This window comes from Epinephelus fuscoguttatus, linkage group LG3, assembly GCF_011397635.1.
Source record: "Epinephelus fuscoguttatus linkage group LG3, E.fuscoguttatus.final_Chr_v1".
Classification (NCBI taxonomy): domain Eukaryota; kingdom Metazoa; phylum Chordata; class Actinopteri; order Perciformes; family Serranidae; genus Epinephelus; species Epinephelus fuscoguttatus.
Window position 1 is genome coordinate 19560226 of NC_064754.1, and position 23875 is coordinate 19584100.

The window sequence follows — 23875 nt, forward strand, 5'->3', positions numbered from 1 at the left end:
TAGGTGAAACTGATTCACAATCACTTGTGTTTCCTAAATGGACACATTGAAATCCCTATAGTTTAACTGACTTGGTGCTCCCTTTTTTTTTGAGCAGTATATGTCCTCACAATATGGGAACGTGCTCATCAAAACATCAAAACCTGGACCTCAACAATGCAACTGGTAGTTAAAAGCTCAAAAGGAAACCTTTAAACAACAAATTTTACTTCTCCTTCACACACTGTGTTGCTGACAGTGACTGGGATAAGAAAAGAAATCATGCTTTGTTTCATAACATATCAGTCAAATGTATTTTATTTACATACTGGTCTGGATAAATCTGAATTCGGTGAATGCACCCATGCATACAGAAAACCTTAAAATTCCAGCCGATGCCCTTCATTATCACAGCATACGATACGCAACTATGTGCTTTGCAAGTTACAGACAGAGCATTATACCATAACACATGGACATACACATCGTGTGCACGTTAAACACAGCCTTGCACTACACAAGGGTTCCAGCTGTATACATGTCCTTTAATCAAAAACTGAAATACCAACGATTTTGAAATCCAATTAATATCCATGTATGAATTTACATAACGTATAAACCACACAACATATGGGACTGAACTTTTAGAGTATGTACACACGACTACATTTACAATAATACATTTTGTGAAAGCCTAAAAAGTTGTCGGTATCGTCTTTTATAACAAACTGCACTTATAATAAGAAAGCACGTACTGTATAATAGAAAGTAAGTGTTGATTTGCAAGTGTCAGAAATCATACACTGATTCTGTTTGACACATTTCAAGTATCTGAAAAACAATGACCACAGAGAGTATGAACAACTTTAGGAGGCTTCAATAAAAGATCAGGGTAGGGAAGAGGCTAAATTTTTAAACCTCTCCTACCGAACAGATCTGAAATACTGTGACAACAAAAGAAAGCTGCGTCGTTTCAGTCCACACTGTGCTATAGAGCAGTTGCAATACAAAAAACTCAGATTAGACCAACAAAAGCAGAGCTAAACTGACTCTGTGGTTGATTTTATACTTTGGGTTTATATCACATTTGGAGTTCTGGATTAGAAATGATGACAAATACAATTTGTCTTTTACATACATTTTTTTTTTATACCTCTAACCCTCAAAGAAATGTATACCATGTCTGATGTTTTGCTGATTGAAACAGTCATAAAATGCACCCCTGGCCATGTGTTTTAACATCAAGCAAATAAAAAGCAATGGCTTGTGGTTAAAAGATCAAAGCAAGGCAAAAGCATACTCTCTCCAGGAAGAAATGAAGTGAACGTGGGCCTCTTAGCGTTGTGGCTGGAAGGGTGCCAGGGCTGTGTTAGGGTGAAGGACATTTCCATGGTAAGTAGATACATGCAGGTTTCATAGTAACAAGGTGATGGAGTGAGAGGGAGGCTGAGAAGACGCGGGGTGTGCTGCTGGGATCCGCCCATGACATTTCGATTCAGTCTTTTTATTCATGGACAGATGAAGGGGAGAGAGAGAGAGAGAGAGAGAAACCCACTGTTCTGGAGACGCACAAATTTTCGGATATCGTTCACAGAATGGCTGGGAGGGGTGGCGGTGCAGGGGGATGGGGATGAGGAAGGGAAGGGGGGGGGGGGGGGGGGGGGATAAGCGAGAGCCCGGGCAGAGTGAGGGGATGTCACAACAGAGTCAGTTCTCTTTGAGATGATTTTCCCTCTTGTTTTCTTTCTGCCTCTCTCTGTTCTGTCAGTCAGAGTCTCCTCAGATTGTGCTCCTCCGTGCAGGAGCCTTTCCTCAGGGTGATGTCGTCCACAGCCATCTCGCCGCTCCGGCCTCGCCCACGCTCCCCCTTCAGGATCACCTGGTGAACAGCAGCAACATGCACATTGAGGTACTACCTACGCTTTATGATGAAAGACTGCTGCTCTGATTTATTTTTCATAAACAGAAACAAGCATTTGACATACTGTCAAAAATGTCTGTAGAAATAATCATTTAAAATTCTCACTGTATGAGCAAAAACTCTTTGAAATGTTTACTGTGATACTTACACTTTCCAGGCCTGTGCCCCATAATGTGATTTGGGTGTGCCTCCAGCCATTTCCGCCTGTCCGGCCCCACACTGCTGGACTGTACTGCTTTCCTTTCTTCACAAACACTTGCAGCATGCCCACGTGGTGACCTGCCAGCTTGTGCCGGAATGACAGGCACAGATTGCCGTCGTTCCAGGGAGGGGTGAGTGGAAGGACCAGCCGTGCCCCTCGCCCTGTCCTCTTGTTGCCTACCTCAGGAATGGTGAGGTATCGTCCACCTGGGGAGGCAAGGAACGGATGTTAAGGTGGATGAATAAACCAAATATATTTTTGTAATCAAAATCAGCAACCCTAAATTGTGCTAGTTAGCTTGTCAGGGAGGAGGTTTAATAACACACTACTGTAGCGAGGGAAGAACTGGCATGACCACTTTCACATGGATCTTTTGACCTCTCACCTCAAAATGTTATGACAGTAGGCTCTATGGATATCCACGAATCACCCCTTTACAGGCATGCCCATTTTATGCTGGTCCCATGCAGCTTTTCTGCATGCAGCAGAAATGTTATTTTTTCCCATTGTATGTTAATATTTCTGCATAATGGGGTCCCTAAACAGTCTTGGAATCGCATAAATTGGGTATGACTGGAAAACTAACACTCTTGTGAATTCAATGAGCCCAATTTTATTCATGTGTGATCATGTTATTCCCCAAAGTAGCCATTTCATTGAAGCGAAACTGTATTTTTTAAAACATCACACATTAAAATGACCTATTGTGACCTCTAGGATAATCACAGCCTCATTAAACTTTACAACCAAAAACTAGAGACCTCGGGCATTCAGAGGATGTATGGCTTTTGTAAGAATATTGACAATAAGAGGGTTTCTTAGCATGGATTTTTCTATGCTGACTTAATGTGTTGTTTTGGGGGGATTTTTGACTTTTTTCTCATTTCTCAAGTGGACAAAATTGCTAAAATTTAGCACCAAATCTGTGTTGTGTGGCAGTAGCTCAGTCCACAGGGACTTGGGCCAGTTCAAGTCCCTGTATGGACCAAGTATGGAGCATGGACAGGTCACTGAAGAGGCGCCAGTTCACCACCTGGGCACTGCTAAGGTGCCTTTGAGCAAATCACCTGCAACTGCACAGGGTACCTGTCTATGGGCAGCCCCCTCACTCTGACATCTTTCCATTTAATGCATGTATAGGTCCTGTTTGTGCATGTGTGTGTATTTCGGGCCTGGGTGTATATGACAACAGAGTGAAAACATTGAATTTCCCCTCAGGGATTAATAAAGTATATCTTTTTCTTTTTCTTCTAGCAGATGGTATCAACTCAGATATTGCTGCAACAACTTATGAGACATAATTGAGCATGGGAATATCCATCATATACCCCCTTAAACCCTCTAAACTTTCAAAGTCTATACAGGCACCTAACCAAACCAAAATGTTTATTACATAGTTGTGACTAGAAAAACTTGACACACAGTGCTGAGGTGCATCTCAAATTAATTTTCAGGTCCCCAGCTTTCAGATGATGTATACCACTTCTATTGGGCGTTTACTGTTGACCTGCTGTCTCCCCCTAAATGTCCCCTGTACCTCCTAAAAAAGACAAAAATCACACTGTGGTGGGCCTCTGTGAATGTTAAACACTGGGCTGTAGCCTGCTGTGAGAGTGCTGCACCTTTGCTGCTTGCAGCACACTTATATTTTTTCTCTAAATTTAGTGTGATTTATCACTTATGCTCACCAGTGTGTCCTCAATGTGCATGATGTCTGCATATTAATAGGCTTCATGGACTACAAACCTTTGTAAAATGAACTGAAACTGAACCAAACAAACTAAACTAAACTGATTTGAAACTAAAACCGTCAAGAAAAGAAATGCCACCATCTCTAATAATTAAAGGGGATTGGTTTATCCAAACAAACAAACAAAACTAAACTGATTTGAAACTAAAACAGTCAAGAAAAGAAATGCCACCATCTCTAATAATTAAAGGGGATTGGTTTATCCAAACAAACAAACAAAACTATCTGCATGGCTCAATGCTGTTGGGTAAGTGAGGAAAATATGTTGTTTTTATTTATTTATTTGTTAAGTTTTTCTCCTTGTAAGATTTTTGCTGCCACCCCTGTAGAAGGTGCTGGACGGAGTTTAATTTGTGGTGCTTGCAACACTGAAAAATAACATTTGAAAAAATAAACAGAAACTTGGCTCTTACCATGAACAATATCCAATTTATTTACTGTTAGATAACTGACAGAGCTCAGCTTGAATTGTTTTTCATTGGATCTTTTTAACAGTCCCCACACACACTGTTGACAACAAGGTCTGTGGATTGTCCTGAGTCAGTGAAACATAATTTCTGGAAAGACAAGCTGCTGTTGAGTTTTCCGCACTGCAAACTCGCAAATGCTGTTCTTTTTTAATGCTTTAAGCAATTAAATCCGTCCATTCAACTTATTGTTTTTGGCGCCAACACAACTAGAAACGGAACCTAAAGAAGCAGCATGGCCTATTGCTACGTGTTAGTCAGAAAATGTGTCCTTGTTATTGGAGGACATTGACTTTTCAACAGAGCGTTAACATGTGGGCAGGTCTGCCTGTCCTTGCACACATAAAAAATATTTCAACCTTGACAGTCAAGTGTGCAAAATGTAGGAGAGAAACTATGAAAAAAAATAGTGAACTGAAAAACACTTGGCCCACTTATGTTTCATCACCTCAAAGTACAGCCAGCTGCCGGTGGCAAATTATTATTTTTTTTAATCAATTCATGCATTAGTTAGTCATAACAGAGCTATATAGTTTTAAAAATTTAAAGGTGAGAGTGCTTCTGGGTGATAGCTGATTAATGCTGATGTATTTTGCTTATCTAGCAGATCTGTGCAGGGCTGCTGTTAACCACAGGGGGTGTGATACGTATCTGTAGGCCACAGACGCTTTCTGCATAAGTTATGAGCCACCTCCAAATCTGTGCCAATCCTTTAACAGCCATGAGTCTTTGCCAGTGGCTGTCTATCACAAAAACTTTAAGTGATGAAGAGTAAAATTTGCAAGCTTCACAGCATACTGAAGATATGGTAAAAGCCATATATAGGTGGACACACTCACATATATCTGTAAATAAGATAATGAAATGCTCTGATTGAATCTATTCACCACATGCTTCTGAAAATTGAAATGTTAAATGTGTTTCCTCTCACTCAGGGCTTAGATTATGATTTACTGTACATGATTTTCCAGGGAACTTAAAGGTCTGGGCAAAAATCCTTATTTTCTCTAATGAGTGAGCACAAACTTGGCTGAACTAAGGCCTCACTCTGAGTGTCTGGAAACACACTAGTAACTGCAAGACTAAGCCAGTTGGCAGAGGAAGCCAGATGTAGTTAGTGTCGCTTATACAGTGCCAGTATGCTGCGCTGTTTAGTCTTCACACACTCTGCTCTGAGTCTTTTCAACGTAATTCTTCACGTTTTCTCCTCGTCTGAACCCCAAGAAAAACAGTGTCGTGTTCCCATTTAATGTGAGCCACAGGTATCGCTGACGGGTCGCGTAATCCACTTCTCATTTGCATCGCTTTGTAGAGCAAAGCACTAATCCGCAGAAAAGACAAACTACTTCCCTCAAGTAATTTTCATCTTGACCTGTAATTGAGTAGAACAAAATTGAGCTGCTCAGATTGTCTGCCTCTCTGTGTGTTTGCATACGTGTGCGTGTCAGTGAAAGAACGCAGCTATTCTCATTTCCATTTACTGACTATAAAATAAACAATATTCCTTGCGTGTGTGTGTGTGTGTGTGTGAGTGATAATAGCCCTTCAATTACCTGATGGATCAGGCGTCGTCTCCCAGTGCAGGTCTCCGTCTTTGTCCCTGATCCAACCACAAAGACCGTCATCAAAGGAGCAGCTCAGATAGCCCGACTCTGAAGAGAATAAAATACACTTTTCAGAGAAGTGGAGGACGCACACACATGCAAAGAGGCTTCGTTCTGCTCCCTGTGATGCTTCGCAGGAGCCCTGCTGTGTGACTCAACGTGCCTGGGAACAAGAGGACTGTTGAAGCTCCTTCTGATAAGCATGATTGTACAGTATAAATGTAAACATTTGCTGTATTGTTGTAATCATTGAGGACAAATCAAGTGAAAAAGGAGCTGCATAAATCACAAGTAGAAATGCATTCTCTTTAAAATACCCTGAATATTTGTAGATGAGTTGCTGGAACGATTACCAGCCATGACAATTTTGCAGTATCGTTTTCTCCTTGTGAGTCTGTGTGTGTGTGTGAGAGAGAGGGGAAGTCATGGCAAAGTGTGGTCCTGGAGACACCTTTTGTAGTGGGTTTTGCCAGGTGTTTATATGTCTGCCCGCCTGTGTGTGTACAGATTTTGCCAATGCACTGCATCACAACTCAGCAAGATGCAGCCACAGAACTTCACAGGTGTGTAGCTGAGAATGAAATAAAGGCTGAGTATGAAGATGGGTGGGGGGGGGGTAGGAAGTAAGAAAGGAGCTATTAGACCTTCCACTTTACCCCTGGCTCACACTCATTTCAAGTCGCTGTATCGCGCCCGGAGTGATCCCATCTCAAGATGGTCTCTAGTATATAAGTGTGTGTGATTAAGAGTGACTGCACTTCTACACATATAGCCTATCATATGCACGCAAAACCCTACACCATAATAAAAGTACATTACAGTTACAACAGAGAGTCATAGTATTCAGTGACTGATGAGTTCTTCCCCAGCGATGATGCCTAGACAATAACATTAAGGGAATGCAGGCAAAACAGTTGCAGCAGCATCCATGCATTGCTGTGCAAATTGGTTCGGAGATAAGAATAACATCCATCATTTTGTCCCTGAAATAGGGATTCCACAAAACACTTCGCAGTTCATTTCCTGAGCCAATGAAAACGCCTTCTCACTTGACGCCGCATAGCAAATGATGCACCGTGAACCAAAATAAACACGCAACTAAACCATTAGGCAATTTAATCTGCATACCATTGACATCAATAAATCACATCAAGCAAATATGATGGATAAAATGCTGTCGCTTCACAAAAGCTCTTTTCTTATAGTTGCCATAGGAACTTTACACTGAGTGCTATGGAGCTCATGAGCGGAGCACTGATGTACTTCAAGTGATCAATTAATCATTCAAGCAATCAAGCAAGCATAATGTGAAAAGTGGAAAAGTCTGGCGGTGCATTCTGGGCTGTGAGCCATTACTTAAACAGATACGGCCAGATGTCATGTGTCACCTCCTGGTGAAAAGCCTATCAAAACACATCTGGTCACTGTAGTATCTTCGCCTCGGTACCAACCACTGCAGGAATTGATTGTCAGTTTCATTTTGCCCACAGCAAATGTGGCTCGTCCGTCATCATTTGAGGTTTGCAGTCTGCTACGAGCGGGGCTGTTGCTGATTGTCTCTGTCAAACGTGTTGTGTTTACCTGGGTCGTCCTTGGCTTCGTCTGCCGTGTTGCCGAGCTCAATGTCAAAGTCGATGCCAAGGACAGTGTTATGGCCGTGGTTCCGAGGGACTGAGAAGAGAGGTGAGAGACACAGGTTTAGATAAAGGATTAACAGGTATTATATTTGTCCACTGGCATCCCTGCTTGTGGCTATTGTGTGGCTTTCTTTCATTACTCTACAAGGACTCTGCAAGGATGAATCAATGTCATGGTTTAGTGCCTGCATATCCAGAGCTAAGCCCATTTAAAAACACAGCACCAGACCAGAATACCTGAGAAAACCGGCAGAAACACTACAAGTCAAATGTGAATCATAACAAGCAAAAGGCCGATGGTTCATCTGATGCAACATGCGGGCAAACGTTGCTGCCGCACACATACAGTACACAACACAGCCAGTCTGAAAATAGACTCTTCCCTTCTCCAATGGGGTCACACTGCCCAAAATACTATAAGCCAAGCTGTCTTATTACTGTAAAGGTCGACTGACAAGTGAAGCACAGAAAGTTCTTTCTCATACTTTTACAGTGGCGAGCCTCCTGTAGCGAAATGTGCTCTGGCTCTTTTACTCGTTTAGAATAAAAACTGTCTTTACTGGGTTTACAATGCCTTTCATGAAGAGGTTCCAAAACACCATCATCTTAGTATGTTTTGCTCCAGATGAGACAAGCGAGGGGAATCTATTAAGACAAACTATCAATAAAAGTATTCCCAGCATCCCAGGCGGATTCTGGCTCCTATGCAATGAATGCACTGTAACCTGCACTTGAACCGTCGGCTCCCAGACTCGGCCCCCTCCAGTCAGCCTGAGAACTGAAAGGGCTAATCCCAACACTGGGTCACAACCACCTGGCAGACTGCGATGTAGTCTGACAGTCGAAGGAATCTGACAGCGGGAAGGTCACACTCACACCAGGCTCTCCAGCAATCCCAGGCATTCAGGACTGTGTATGTGTGTGTGTGTGTGTGTGTGTGTGTGTATTTGTGTGTCTCTGTGCTTTTAAGGAATGAGGGTCTCCTCCCGCCCCTTGATTTCCTGTGCCCGGTTGTAGAGCAGATATATAAAGAGTAAATACGACCATATGCCAATTAAGGGAGCAGTAATCTGAACGGTGACGCTGATGCTACAAGTATAAAATAGCTGCTCTGTGATGTCATTTTCTATGTTAAAGGGTCAGTTTAATCAAAGTACAAAACATGTAAAGTAAAGGTATGTCACACTGACTGTATATAAAAATAAAAATACATATCCAAATGGCAAAAACAAGGAGATTCTAATACCACGAGGAATGTGCTGCTCAGATAATTAAAAATGTAGACACTCTCAGCTATGTGTCTTTCCAGAAACAACATCCTGTTCACTTTGTCTGATCCACAGACCCTCACTGTTAACACTTTTCATTTTACTTCAGTCGAAAGTAGTTCAAATGAAAAATTCTCACAGCAAGGTCAGTGGATTATCCAGACTATCTGGGACACTGTTTCTGCAAAGACAAATGTCTCAATGTTTTCCCAATGAATTCCTTTAATTCCATTAACCTCCACTGTGTTAGGGGAGCGATCTCAGATGTCTCAGAACCTCAGTGCATAATACTGTAACTCTGTGCACGGGCAGACACCACCACAGCTAGGTTTGCAATTTGAGGGAAGTGACCCTGTAAACAACTTAGGGTGCATTTGTTCAACAACTATGTTGAAGCAGCTCATTGGCTGCCCCGGTTATTTTACCTCTTGACCTTTTGCGGTTCATTTCATCCAAGTATTTGGGAGGCGAATAAAAGCTGGTCAAGGGGGATTTGCTATGTTCTGCCAAAGTGTTGAGCAATAACTGATTCTTGACTCTTTTTTTAGGTTTGGAGACAAACACAGCATACTTCATGATTAATTTTTTTTCAAATACAATATGACTAAACTTCCCCTTTGTTGACATATTATTAAATCATTACATTATATATATATATATATATATATTTTTATCTTTCTGGGTCAAGTAATTCCAACACAAACCAAAAAAAACATTTATGTAATTAAATCAAATGAGACGGAAAAGAATAGACCATTGGAATTTATGTAAAAATAGGCTCGTTCGGGATGAACCGTGCCTCGCCTGGAAAATGGACGAGAGCAGGCGGCTGCAGCAGGAGGCGGTGAAAGAAAGCTGCAGTGATGTCGGACAGTTTCCAGCAGCCTTCAGTCCGTACAGGAAGTCAAAGACACACTCACATCCTGTCAGATATGATGTTGATTTATTAAATGTTATCAGACTCATATATCAGTTTGTTCTCAGTCTCCAACTGTTTTAATTATGGCAAATTGATGTTATAGTGATGTTAAATACTTCAATAATTAAAACAGCCCCGATGTTAATATACAGTAGACTCTGTATAGTTTATGATGAATGTATGTAGTCTCTGACGATTAAACTTCACCATCAGTAACACAACATGTTTTCTGTTCACATCATAAACCTTCAAATCAGACAAATAACATCTAAAGTTTGTCAAAACGTCATATTGTTGAGTCGACATCTAAACCAATCAGCTGTTAGAACAAATGAGAGCCAAAGCGTTTCCCATCACGCCTTGGGTCTTGCAGTCGGTGGAGAGCAACTGCAGCGCTTGGCTCTAAAAACTGCAGCCAGCTCGCTCTCGCAAATATTATCACTATCTACTTTTGTATGACAACAGAGCAAGTTGGGATGGAGTTGGACACAAAACTAAGCAGCATGCATTGTGCAGCGATCGCTGGTGATTAAATCTGCGCAGGCCTGGCTCATCTTGAACTAACCTTAGAGCTCATGGAATTTACCTTATTTATTTTACATAATCTTTATTTAAGTAAGTTCAAATTTTAAATACACGTGCCATTTTAAATACACATCATTTATTAACAGTAATTACAAAATAAGTTAAACTCTATGAGCTATAGTTACATTCATTTTCAGTGTCTTTTCTAGAAGTGTAAATGGACTGCACTTGTATAGCGCTTTTCCAGTCTTCCGACCACTCAAAGCGCTTTTACAATATGAGTCACATTTAGCCATTCACACACTGGTGACCAAGGCTACCATACACAATGCCACCTGCTACTCAGTAACCACTCACTCGCACTCACACACAGATGGAACAACCATGGGGAGCAGTTTGGGGGTCAGTATCTTGCCCAAGGATACTTTGACGTGCAGACTGGAGGCGCTGGGGAACAAACCGCTGATATTCCAATTAGTGGATGACCTGCTTTACCCCTCAGCCACAGCCCCCCCAGTGACTGGGCACAGTTGGGTGGACATTCTAAATGTAATTGAAAAATGTAAACTTGACATCACACCAAATAATTTCTATTAGCTACAGAGGTTTGAGGGCTTTGTCAACCTACAGAGGATCATGTACTCATTAAAAAAAAAAGATACATTTAGATATCAGGAAAAATGTTTAATCAATTTCTTGCTGAAAGTTGGATAAGAAGACTGATACCTCTCACATGTCTATAAGTACAGCTACTAACTATAAATCAGACTGCCAGAACCTTTAAAGCTCATTAATTAGCACTCTGTCTTCAATCAGTGCACAAATGAGTATACAAATGAAAACTGTTATCTGGCTTGAAGCAGTGACTTCCTGGAGTTTTGTCAGCTGCTCACATGGCTGCAGATTCACACTTGAAACACACACACACACACACACACACACACACACACACACGAGTTATCCTCTCATCTAATTCTTGCCAGGAAATTAAATTTGTGTATTTCCCCAAAATATTGAACTGTATCTGAACTGCAAATACAAAAAGGTTGGAGGCACAAGGTTTCACTGGACACACTCCGACTTCAGTAAACACCTGCACTCGAGGCACAGCTGAGCTGTTCTTCACGCCACGAGGCTCTCATTCAAATGATTCCCATTTCCGTCTAATTATTTGAATAATCACTCAGCGGTGTCTCTCCTCCCTCCCACTCTCATCTTATTCAAACCATCTTCGGCAGCTCTGATTTCTCGAACTGCTCTGCCGTGGTGCAAACTATTAGATTGATGTCTCCCTCAAGCAGTGCAGACAGGTGTTAATGTAATCTTCTCTCCTCTTTCCTTTTTCTAATTATGTGATGCCATCTGGCAAGGTGAGTCGGAACCGCAGTATCTCACCTCTTATCCTGTACTTTTCTGATGCATCTCACCAGATATTTCTACACCAAAGGAGCTGAATGTTAGGTTTTGGTTAACTCTGACTTTTGTTGCGCCCACTAGTGAGCGTGACACCACAAATGAGTAGGGGGACACTTCTACTGATGTTCAATTACACTTTTAACGTAATTTATTCTGTTACTGCGTCTGGACTAAAGATTCTAATAAGTCTCACCTTCTGGTGTGTCTTGATATGGCTGTATATCATCATAATGTGCAAATATACTGAAACTACACATTTGAGTTCCTGGTTAGAATGTTCGTTGTATGCAGTGAGCGCTCAGAGGATACAGTTAGAGGGATAAAGCTGGCATTATTCTATATTTGTGTTATTGCAAATAAATCCTTTTGATACTCTCAAATGTTCCATCTGTGACATTCAGTGCTTTAAAGGTAACTTATTCTTGCTGAAGAAGTTAATCTTTAAATGTGTCTTCTTTAAAAGGCCGAGTCATTTTCCAAAATATCTGGGCAGTGTACTTTTCCACAAATTACTCTAAATTGAGTAAATACTGCATTTCCTGGGAACTGTTCCACGCTGTAGATGAATATGCATTTGGTGCTCCTTTCATGGGATTTGTTGACAAACAGAAAACTGTGATTTTGGCCCTGAATTGAATGCTTCAATTTCAAGGAGTGACGTGCCACAGGGATTATCTCATTAACAAGCAATACACCATTATGAAAAGGTGCGTGCATTTCACAGTGTGAGTAGAGAGCAGCAGATGATTGCAGTGATTATTACCTTCTTTGTCAAGGCAAAAAGAGAAAATCTGGACCGCCTCTCATTACTACGGTATTTTTGTGATTCAATTCCATGATTTAGGTTTGATTGAGAATGTCAGACTAAAACAAAGACTGATGATGCATCCTGAATGTAATTGGTGTCATAGACACATGCTTGGCAGGGAGCGTGGTGTGACATGTGGATAAACAACAGCCTGGCTGTGAACCAGATTGAGTTTGTTAACTGAAGCCAAAAATATAATTACCTTGAGAGGGAAATAGACTTACTTTAACACTTAGCAGCCTACTGGAATTACTGAAACTTATTCATCATACTGTAAAAATGGGCATTATTTCTTCATGACAGCGGCATGGTAGTGAAGAGGTTAGCACTGTTGCCTCACAGTAAGAGGGTTCTTGGTTCGAACCTGGGACGGGGGGTTGGGACCGCAGGGTGGGGTAGAGTCTGAATGTTCTCCGGGTACTCCAGCTTCCTCCCACAGTCCAAAGACATGCAGGTTAATTGGTGACTCTAAATTGTCCGTAGGTGTGAATGTGAGTGTGAATGGTTGTCTGTCTCTATGTGTCAGCCCTGTGATAGTCTGGTGACCTGTCCAGGGTGTACCCACCTTTCACCCAATGTCAGCTGGGATAGGCTCCAGCACCCTGCGACCCCCAAAAGTGATTATGGAAAATGAATGAATTTGTTCACGAATCTACATAACATACTGTGACATGAGGGTGGATATACTTGATCATATGAGAAAGTAAAGTGTTACAGGGAGACAACTACCTGAAAACATTAATCTGATGTTGAAAGAACTTTGATTTCAACCATTTCCACCGGTTTACATTAAAAACAATCTCTCAGATTTCTTTTTAAATGTTAAGCATTACTTCTTTCATGTCGTTAGCTGGCAGATAAACTTTGTACACATGGGAGCTGACTGCCAACTGTTCCACACCATGTGTGCACATATTCATGTGTTTGAATACAAAATGAATATGATAATACTCATCATCTGTCGGGTAAACATCACTTCTGATTCCCCAGATGGTGACATGTGTCATAATAAACACAATGTTTCTGGATTCAGATGAAGAAATATGCAAATATGCTCCAATTTAGTGAGCGGAAACCTGTCAGGAAGCTGATGAAGATGAATCCGTAGACAAATAAGTGGCTTTTAGTGTCAAAGTCTGTGACCCAGAAGAACACAGAATGTTCACCTCACTATCAAACATAAATATACAGAGATTATAACCTGATAAAGCAACAGGTTCTAATGTTTTCTATTAAAGCTGCTCTGAAAGGCTAAATATCTTAAATGAATATGTGTATATGTGTGAAAGGTGTTGCTTGTGGAGATGAACCCGACGAGAATTATCAGTCAGCATAGCAGCTCATCATTTTGCTTCTACAGCACACTCCTTTCCTGTTAAGGTTCACTCTCATCATTCTTATCAGTGTCATCTCCAGACACAACAGCTGTTTTCAGTGAAAAACCTCCTCACATCCACTGTACACTACCTGTTCAGTGCAAAACAGCATTTAAGAGAGCCAGATATTTCCCTCTGGAGTTGGGAGAGACCATAAACTGTTTATAAAGATGGATGAGATGACAGCTCCCTAAAAATGAAGCCAAAACATCTCGATCGCCCCCTGGTGGCTGGCTGCAGTATAGGTCTCAAACCCCACCCACTACATGTTAGTTTATGGTACACTGGCCAAACTAAAAGATCAAACTACACGTCAAATACATTTTTCTCAATAATAGGTGTATGTTCCAGTGTTCATTTTTCTGATATGTTTGCTTTTAATGGTTATTTGATGCTGTAATTGGTGTACTGCTTGCAGTTGGTGTATGGTGTATGGGTGGGAACTCCATACCACAGAGATCGCCACTGCGCAGACACTGGCTCTAAATGACGTCACCAATGCAAGATGGCACCGGCTGTATCAGGGATGTTTTGGCTTCATTTTTGTATCATGCCAGGAAGTGGAGGCACATTATCCACCTTTACATACAGTCTGTGGTAGAGACCAATAGCAGAGCTAAAAGGAGAGTAAATATGGGATCTTATTTTTGTCAGGTGGGCAGAAACACAACTCCACATAAATTAAAATTATGCTGCGTATCTCCTGGACATGTAAATAGACAAGGGCTTGCTAACAGGTTTTATATAACACCTTCATGTACTGCCCCCAAGTGGCCAACAAGTGGCTAACACTGTTAATATTTGTAAAGAGGCCTACAATTACCTTCGCCAAGGAAGTTATGGTTTTAGTTCAGCTGTTTGGTGGTTTGTTTGTCTGTTTGTCGGCAGAATTACAGGCCCAATTTTCATAAACTTGTTGGAAGGCTGTAGTCTGGACCAAAAAGGAACCGACTACATTTTGGAGTGGATCTGGGTTGCGGGACGAAAGCACAAATTAATTTTCACTGTCACTGTTCACTGATTGCCCTTCTTGTTTCGTGTGTGATCAGTTAAAGAGAGACCCAAAACGTTGATTTCCCATCTATTACTCTAAACCCTTCAGTTACGTTGTTGAATAACCCTTAGATTTAGATAGTGTAATAAATGTCATCTACAAACACTCAAACAGAATAACATATAGAGCTAGTTCTTACTGTGGACATCCCCTCTCTGTTTGGTGACCTCCTTCTGGATGGTGTTGTCTACTGGTGTGACTGGTGCGCCTGGTGCTGGCGTGGGGCGTCTGGTTGGAGCCGCTGGCTTTGGTGGGATGTAGGGCTTGCGCGTGGGTGCTGGTGGTTTCCTGGTTGGGATAAAGGGCCTCCTGGTGGGAACTGCCGGCTTGCGTGGAGGTGGGGTGACCCTCTTCGGAGGTGCTTTGGTCGTTGTCGTGGTTGTCATAGTCGCGGCTGTCGATTTGGGGATAATGGGGAAGATCCTCCTTTGAGTCACTGGTGGGTGGATGGTGGTGGTGGTCCTCCTCTGATCAATGTCAGGGATGCGGTTGTGATGATTTGGAGGCAGTTTGCCTGGTCTCGGGGGGTCAATAGCAACCTTAGGAATGGCTGAAATAATAAGAGAATGCAGATGGAGTACTGAAATATGAGCACTTAAGAGTTAATGAGGTGTAGAATTGCAGATTAACTGCAATGATTAGTCTGACTTTTGCAGAGGCGGGCTTTCTTTCATCTACAGAGACATCTCCTGATATCCTTTAACTAAATGTTAGCATCCTAAAACAAATTGGGTGTCTCAAATCTCACTGAAGCAAAGGCTCACCAAACAAAGGCCCATAAAATCATTTATTCATTAATTTGGGGCTTTTTAAAAGACAATCCTGGACATGTTTTTCTCAATGGGACTGGTAAAAGAGAGACGCAGGGAAAGCTGCGTGCAACATGACAGGATGCCTTCACAAACTAACCCACAAAGACACCCCACGTCCACTGAATTTCTGCTTTTGTGAAATCAATATTGCTCTCTGACAGTGGCTTTTTATCCATTCATGCGCTCGACCTGATTAGTAATTCTTTGTGTGTTCATAGCCAGGGGCCTCGCAGCATCAGGCTAAAGCTGCTCTGTGTGTGCGGAATGAACCCTGCACTCAAACAGGCTGCTGTGCCCCAGAGATCACCCTCGCTTTGCTGATGTCATCAAAGTTACACCTCCTTTTCCTTTGTTCCTCAGCACATTCTTCACGTCAGGAGCAGAGACTGAGACTGGGGGTGGTGGTGTGATGTGGCGGTGGTGGAGGGGCTTCATAAGGGTTTCATGAGTGAAGAATGAGAGTGGACAAAGGCACGATGTTTGAACTCAGTTATTGCCTTCTCAGGTTGCGGGCGACTTTGATATGTGATACACAAATAGGATATTGCAACTCGACTCCCAGAGCACTTGTGGCTCACACCCCCTTGGGCAGGCGACAGGGTGAAATATTTGCAGCTCACTACACCAGGAGGCATCCTCTCTACTCTATAGACTGGTACAGCAGTTGTGTCTGTTAGATGATTAAATAACTGTGGAGAATAAATGACTTCTTGTCCACTGAGCGGCTGTAAAAAACTGCAGATGCACAGACTAATGAACTCTGTGTCGGCAAGCAAAATGAAACAAACTACCAGGAAAAGAAATATATCACATTTGATGATGACTCCTCTTTTTGGCTGACTAAAATGGCCAGATGTCAAGAGAGGAGTCAAGGCTCACTCTGGGCACATGTGATAAGGGAGTAGGGTGATTCAAGTAATGACTGACAGCCAATACAAAGGAAGGAATTTCAGTCCCGACTCTGTGCTTGTGAAGCTATTCCTCCCTCCTTCTTGCTTTCTTGGCTTTTTAAAAAGCACGGGCAGAGAAAACAAAAATGTGAGGCCCCGCTCCTCTTTGCAAAAGTGAGCATCGGGGCCAAGGGGTTTTGGTTCTCAGCTCTTACGTTTGCAGTCGTGGCCCATCCCCCTGTAGCCGTCTTTGCATTTGCACTTGTACGAGCCTGGCGTGTTGTAGCAAGTGGCGAAGCTGCTGCAGTGGCTCTGACCTAAAGAGCACTCATCCACATCTGAAAGATAATGGAAACATAACAGCATTCAGCTACTGGGTGCAAGTGTGAAAAACCTTCAGACGCAACAGAGGAATATCAAAGGATAATTGCTTCGCATCCACTTCAAGGAGGGCTCAAAGTTTATGTCACATGTACTTTTAGTGAAAGCATTTAAGTGAATAACAGTGATCCCTCTGTGAATGCCAGAGCAAAATGAGAGTTATTCATCAGAGATCCTCTCTGACACAGAGCTGGAGGGTCTTTGAAGCATTTTGGAGGAACTGCTATAAAAAATTGTTCTAAAAAACAAAATTAATAAGTAAAGATTGGAGATGGTGCATCAAATGCTGCTGAGATTCAGTGTAACCCTATGGATGTGTGTAGAATATATGATATGGTTTAGTATGGTGTTAACGTTTATTTGATAGGGACAAATACAATATGGATATAGTTTTGCAAGACAGTTATGCAAAGCAATGTATCTCAGTGATCATTTGTAATGCCTGTCCTTAAAAGGCCCTTTAAAATAACACATATAAATGACATGAGCACAGACAACAAAGGAAAACATGTTGTACATTTTGTTGACCTTATAGAAACACCAGTGCAACTTGCCTATTATATTATTCTAATTCTTTATTTAGTATTTTCTTCATCTATCACTTTCACTACAGAGCATTGCAAATGTAAATGAATGGAATCAGGGATCCTACTTTGTGAGATGGACTAAACTGACTTCAATATGTATCTGCTTTGATTTTAGATCAATTTTCAAGTTCCTAAGCAGTGGTATATTTTACATGTGATGCTATACTGTATTATATTACATTGCAGGTCTCAATACAGTAAAATCAACTTCTTAAAAAGTAGTTAGCACCAGTGGTGGAAAAAGAGTAAACATGGCAGTGTCTCATTGTAGGACGTTAAGTTAAATTCACTTATCAAAATGTTACTTTATCACTGTGACGGAATAAAACAAAGTACATTTACTCAAGTATAATTTTGAGATACTCGAACTTAACTTGAGTATTTCCACTTTTTGCTAGTCTGTACTTCTGCTTTACTACATCTAAGATGAAAATATTGTACTTTTTCTACATTTATTTGGTAGCTTTAATACTTTACAGATTCTGATTAATAATACAAAATAAAATTAACAAATAAATGATAATGTGTTATGTATGAAGATAAGACTTGACTGCTACCTGGTAAAGGTGGGGCAAAAATGTATACAGCATAGTATCGCCATATTTTGCATGGCAAAACTGTATCGATACAAGAAAGCCAAGTATTGATTCTTTCTCTATATAAATTATCAATATTACAACTAAATAATAAACTTTGGTAGAGAACTAAAATACTAGAATAATAAAATCAATTGCCTTTTGTGTCCTTTCGATACATTTTGCTGCAATAAAAAGGACTGACATTAGATGAGCAGACTGAAACCTTATTAGATATCATATCATGAGGCCTCTGGTGATTCCCACTCCCACTACCAAGCAGTGCATATAGTGACGAATAAGCCCATCTCCAACATGAAAGTAATGTATACATTAATGCATCAGTGATGTATTATATATCATACTGAAATGGAGCACTCTGCATAATGAGTAGTTTTCCTGTTTTGCACTGTAAGTACATTTTGATGTGCATATTTGTACCTGTACTTAAGCAAGGTGCTGAATGCAGGGCTTTTACCTGTAACAGAGTATTTCTATGATGTGATATTAGGACTTTACTGGATTATTATTACTGATGTTGTAGCAGTTCAAGGTAAAGCTAATTTGAATGTCAATGCTGAGTGGATAAATCTATAATAATGCGTCATGTTTTATAAACTGATCATGTGTTTTGTGCGTAATATCTTAATCTGCAAAGCAACTGCTAACTACAGCTATCAGATGAATGCAGAGGAGTAGAAAGTAAAATATTAGCCCCTGAAACAACACAGTGAAATGGCAGTATAAAGCAGCATAAAATAAGTAAAATAAAATAAGTCTGTCATAATTGCATAGAAGAACAGTAACTGAGTGCTGTTATCTTCTGAAATTGCAGGAGAAAGTATTAAAGCAGGCACAAATTGCACCAGACTATTATTCAAAGTGCATTTTTTTTAATGTGTTAATATGTGTGTGTGCCATCTTTTCTTTTCCTCAGTGTCTGGTGTAAAAGCAAACCTGCATCACTAAAAATAACCTGGTTATGAGTCAAAACAAGTGCATCCATGACCTTTGTAGGTTTTATCTGTAAAAGCCTCATTGAGGAGACCTTGTGACAGTACCTATGCATTGGTATTTCCCGTTGATGTATTGCAGGTCAAAGCCTTCGTGGCACTTGCAGATGTAGCTACCAAAGGTGTTTATGCATTTCCTGAACCTGGGACACACCGCGATCCCTGCTGCACACTCATCCACATCTGCAAGAGGAGAAATAATCAAAGATGCAGGTTCTTACACAGGAGAAAATATCCACATTAAAACGTAATGTATTCATCACTTTTTACTAAAAACTTCTTTTAGAGTTGGTCACATACAGTATGTAATGCATTCAAAATAACACAACACAATGAAAAACTTCAAGGTTAAAGAAAAAGGCAATTGAATCCAAAACTAAACAAACATCTCTGTTCGTACCAGAAGACTTTTTCACCTCCCCTGGTTAGTATTCATTTATGAACAAAGCACATTAGGGATTCTGTTCAGCGAGCAGAATACAATGCACAGTACCTTGTTTCATTATTTAAAGACCTATTCTAAGTGTCTCTGTTGATCACCTTTGCAGGCATGTGGGCATTAATATTTAGACGCAGGAGAGGCTCAACGCATTTGCCTTAAAATCATTAATTTATTTGCTGCATAATGCAGCTGAGGCGCCGCGGCACTACAGGGACTGTTGTTTAAAAGGACATTCAAAACACAGAGACACCTGGACCAGCTGGGAACACAAGCGAGTGAAGTAAGTGTGCAGAGCTCTCTTATCCCCTAACAACTACTGTTGAGGTTCTCATCAGCAAGTGCTTAATCCCAAACTGCTCCAGTGGAGCTGCCTAATGGCCAACAGTTGAATTATTTAGCTACTGACAGAGGAGTTGTGAATGATCATGTTTTACATAACACACACATTTGCACGCATAAATACAGTCACTGTCAAAATGAATATTAATATTGCTCATAAATGCCTGTTTTAATGAACATTACATCTGGATGTGAAGATGGCTCCGACTGGATTTTTCAAAGCAGCAAATCTTTACGCATCAGATTAAAACCCTTATTCATAGTTACATTATACATCAGCCGATATTAAGCCCCGCAATTGTGTTTTACTTGACAACTTGTCTGATACACTAAGCGATTTGTATGAGAGGCAGCATTGAAATATGAAGCTGTCTCATACCAAACTTCTGCAACAATGCAAAACATCAATACGCTTTGTCATTAATTTTCTGTCACACTGCAAAACAAGTCAATACTTCATCCGAGTGGATCATCAGACATCCTTCTTAAGGGGATTTCTGGCGTGATCCATTTTGAGTACACAAATAGCAAGTGTTCATTAAAAAAAGAAAAAAGGGCAATACGAAATTTGAAACATTTCACATCAAATCATGAATCCAATTAACCAAAATATATTTTGTCAACCATCTGGGACGTATCTGTCAAACTGCTACAAGTTCAATTTTGGACTTAAGCTCAAGATAAAGGGTGAAAATTCTTCACTTTCACTGCTACTTGCAAAGAATAGAAGCTCTTCATCAAATCCTTTATGACGTAGCTTCCGTAAGTCATTTATCAGGGGTGCAACACAACAACACAAATAAAGCTGGCACTGATTTTGTTTTCAGTCTCTTTTCATGTATCTTCGCTGTCTGCACTTGTCAGCGTGGTAGATGTGGTGATTTCTGCTTGTTATATCGTCCACCAGCTGCAGAATTTCTTTCCTGCAGTTTGGTTTTCTTTGTGTTTCACATTGTGCTAATTTCCTTTTATTTCCTCCTACATAATTCATCCACATTTATATATCAAAAATAGTAGATAGGAGTTGATTTCACATGTCAATTAGTAGTGGAGCTGTTTCATACAAATTAAAAACATTGCAAATTATTTATGAACCACAGGGCTGAGTTAATCTTTGACTCTGGCTGCCTGTTCTTAGAGATTGCAGCAAAACAGGAAATGCAGACTTGAATTCACGGTCCTCCATTCACTGTGCTTCAATAGAAGTGAATGGGAGATGGAGCGAAGGATGGCAGTGTAATGTGACTGTACCTTTACACTTTTTTTTTTTTAAAAAAAGGGTAAGTTCCTTGATAAAGAGTCTCGTTCTCCACGCTCTGCTCAGGATGCTTTTACTACTGAACTAGATTTCTGGAGCATTCATAAGCAAATGCTTGATAAACATGGGCCCAGACCACTTTTAAAGCTATAGCAAAAATGTGTTGACACATTTCACATGAGTAAAAACTGCTTTTTATCTGACTCTACCATCTAAAGCTCTGGTTACTGGAAGGAATCACCTCCATAAATATGATTAGAAACTCTCCATAAAACTCTCCATAAAGCATCGGCTTCTCAAGGGATTCGGAAACATTCCCTGAACTGTTGTAACACCTGTTGCAGGCAACCTTTTCTTCCCCTCCTCCATCATTCTTCATGATTGATGAGCATCCTGTTTTAGAACTCCGCCCCCTATTAGCCAGCCCCGACTTAAGTGGGACTGTAAGGAGGCGTAACAGGAACAGTCTCGTCTGGGGCAGCCTAAACCTGACACAGGTTAACTGCCTCAACTGCCCCCTTCCTCTGTTAGCTACCTATCTGAGGAGCTGCTCCATATAATAGAGGAAAGAGGGGAGGATAGGAGGAGGGGAGAGGGGTGTGCTCCCCCTGATCACATTTCTGCTGTAACAGCTGGAGGAAGTTAGCAGAATAAAGTCACCATTTGGTTGGTGAGGCCTGTTAAATTGTTGGGGTCTGTGATCAAAGATAAAAAAAAAGGCGAATTGGTTAATTTAGTTGTATGAATGTGGGCTTCGCTCACTAATAGGTTTTGTTCGAGTTCCAAAATTATATTTTCACAGCCAAGTTTTCTTTCTTGCTCTGCCAAAACTGTTGCATTTGATTCTCGCTCAGCTAATTTAAAAGCTGAGAAGAACATAAAAAAAAATTGAAAATGATAAATAAATAAATAATAATTGTTTGTGATGCTTTACATGAGCGGCTCATGGAAGGGAGTGGTGGCCACAAGGCTCAGTTTTCAGGCCTGTGGAGATATATAAAGACCAGGACGTACCCACACAGGTTCTTCCATCCGGAGCCAGCTGTAGCCCCGGCGATGGACACTGACATCGGACCTCTCCTTTCAGCACCTCGCAGCCGTACTGGCAGTTGGCCATGCCACAAGTGCGAGCGTCTGATGGACACAAGGGAAACACAACACATATTAACACATGATGGCGCCACAAGGGAGAGAAGGAGGGGGGTGGTGGGAGTAGGGGGGGTTGTTTGTAATGCTCACACTCACTTTCTTTCCTTCTCACATCCACACTCACACTTTATCCTCCAGCTAGTGTGTGAGTGCCAGGCCGCTGCCTGCCTTTTCAGATATTAGCCGAGTTGACCCTGAGGTGCAGACAACAGAGCAGCTCACACTCTGCCATTATTAGATTCCTGTGCTGCGCAGTCACTCTAGGCTCACACCTTAGCCCACGCAATCCTCCCTCACCCACTTTCATCCCTTCCTACACCTAAAGAATCGTAATCCATCTCCATCCTATCGAAGTGTGTGCAGTGTGCAACGCCTCTGTTGTCGAGCCGTGCCGGGAAGATCAAGACCCTCCAAAATAATAACATAATGGAACAGATTTTGTTCGGCTTCTCTCAATAACTTCATATCCTAAAAAGGAAATTAAAAGTGAGGCTCATGCTGCCGTTGCCACTTCGGCTGCCGCAGGCACCCTGGAACACAGTTTGATGACTGAGGCAGGCCGGGCTGATTAAATGCTACAGCAATCTATTGATCAAAGCAGTAGCAGGGGAGAAAAGAAGAGCGGTAAGGTGTTTAACACTATCATGCTATCATCACACAACAACACCTGGAATAGTTTGAGATTGCCCCAAGTGGTGAGCAATTCAGACTTTAAAAGGGGGGAAAATGAATTTTCTCCTGATAAAAAAGAACTAATTAAAATGAGGCACTGAGAGTCACGCCATGCTCGAGTGGAAACGTGAGGAGAAAATAGTTATCAGGTGGGAAACAGAGTTTACAGAGAGACATGTACAGGCATTAACTCCCATTCTGCAGAATACCTCAGGGCAACCAATGAGAAGTGCACATTCACTCAAGGGTCTTAAGATTGTGTTTCTTTCATACTTTTCATTTTAGGCCTCTTAGGGTTCTTCAGAGGGGTCCTTCAGACTGCGGAGCTGCTAGAATGAAGCGGATCAACGTGGGGCTTTAATCAAAACAGTCTATCAAAGGACTGCGAGGCTGCTGTCAGAGGTACTCACACAAGTGGGAAAACGTATTTTATAATAGAGAGCATATGTCATCAGCGTTGCTTCGCACTGGCATTCAGATGAATACATTTGTAGTTAAGTGAAGAAAGGCTTCACAGTAGCACACCCAGGCTACAAAAAGAGCGACTGAGAAAAAACATGAGGCAGAAAATAGATCAGGGATGAGAATATCTACATGTCAGACAACAAAACAAACAGACACATGTGTGTTTGTGTGTGTGTGTGAGCGACAGACTCACTTCCACAGGTCCCATCAGGCATCAGCATGTAGCCGTTGAGGCAGTAGCACTTGTAACTCCCATATGTGTTCATGCACCTGTGTTTACAAGGCCTCGGCTTGAGCCCGCACTCATTCAGGTCTGCAGACAGAGAGAGACAGCATAAGTGGACTGGAGGACAGAGAAAGACAGAC

At 41.3% G+C, this 23875-nt stretch overlaps 1 protein-coding gene across 4 annotated transcripts in view; it reads right to left on the reverse strand.

Moving 5' to 3' along the window:
- Nucleotides 1-281: 281 nt before the first annotated feature.
- Nucleotides 282-23875, reverse strand: part of npnta (nephronectin a) — a 71783-nt gene continuing 48189 nt past the window's right edge. For all 4 annotated transcript variants that reach the window (XM_049571098.1, XM_049571099.1, XM_049571100.1 and 1 more), the window contains 9 exons: nt 23703-23822; nt 22238-22357; nt 19233-19367; nt 16844-16966; nt 15066-15476; nt 7505-7594; nt 5873-5971; nt 2049-2308; nt 282-1858 (listed from right to left, as the gene is read on the reverse strand). In XM_049571098.1, the coding sequence (XP_049427055.1) occupies nt 1748-1858; nt 2049-2308; nt 5873-5971; nt 7505-7594; nt 15066-15476; nt 16844-16966; nt 19233-19367; nt 22238-22357; nt 23703-23822 (1469 nt within the window). In that variant the 3' untranslated portion in view covers nt 282-1747. The remainder of the gene's footprint in view (nt 1859-2048; nt 2309-5872; nt 5972-7504; nt 7595-15065; nt 15477-16843; nt 16967-19232; nt 19368-22237; nt 22358-23702; nt 23823-23875) is intronic.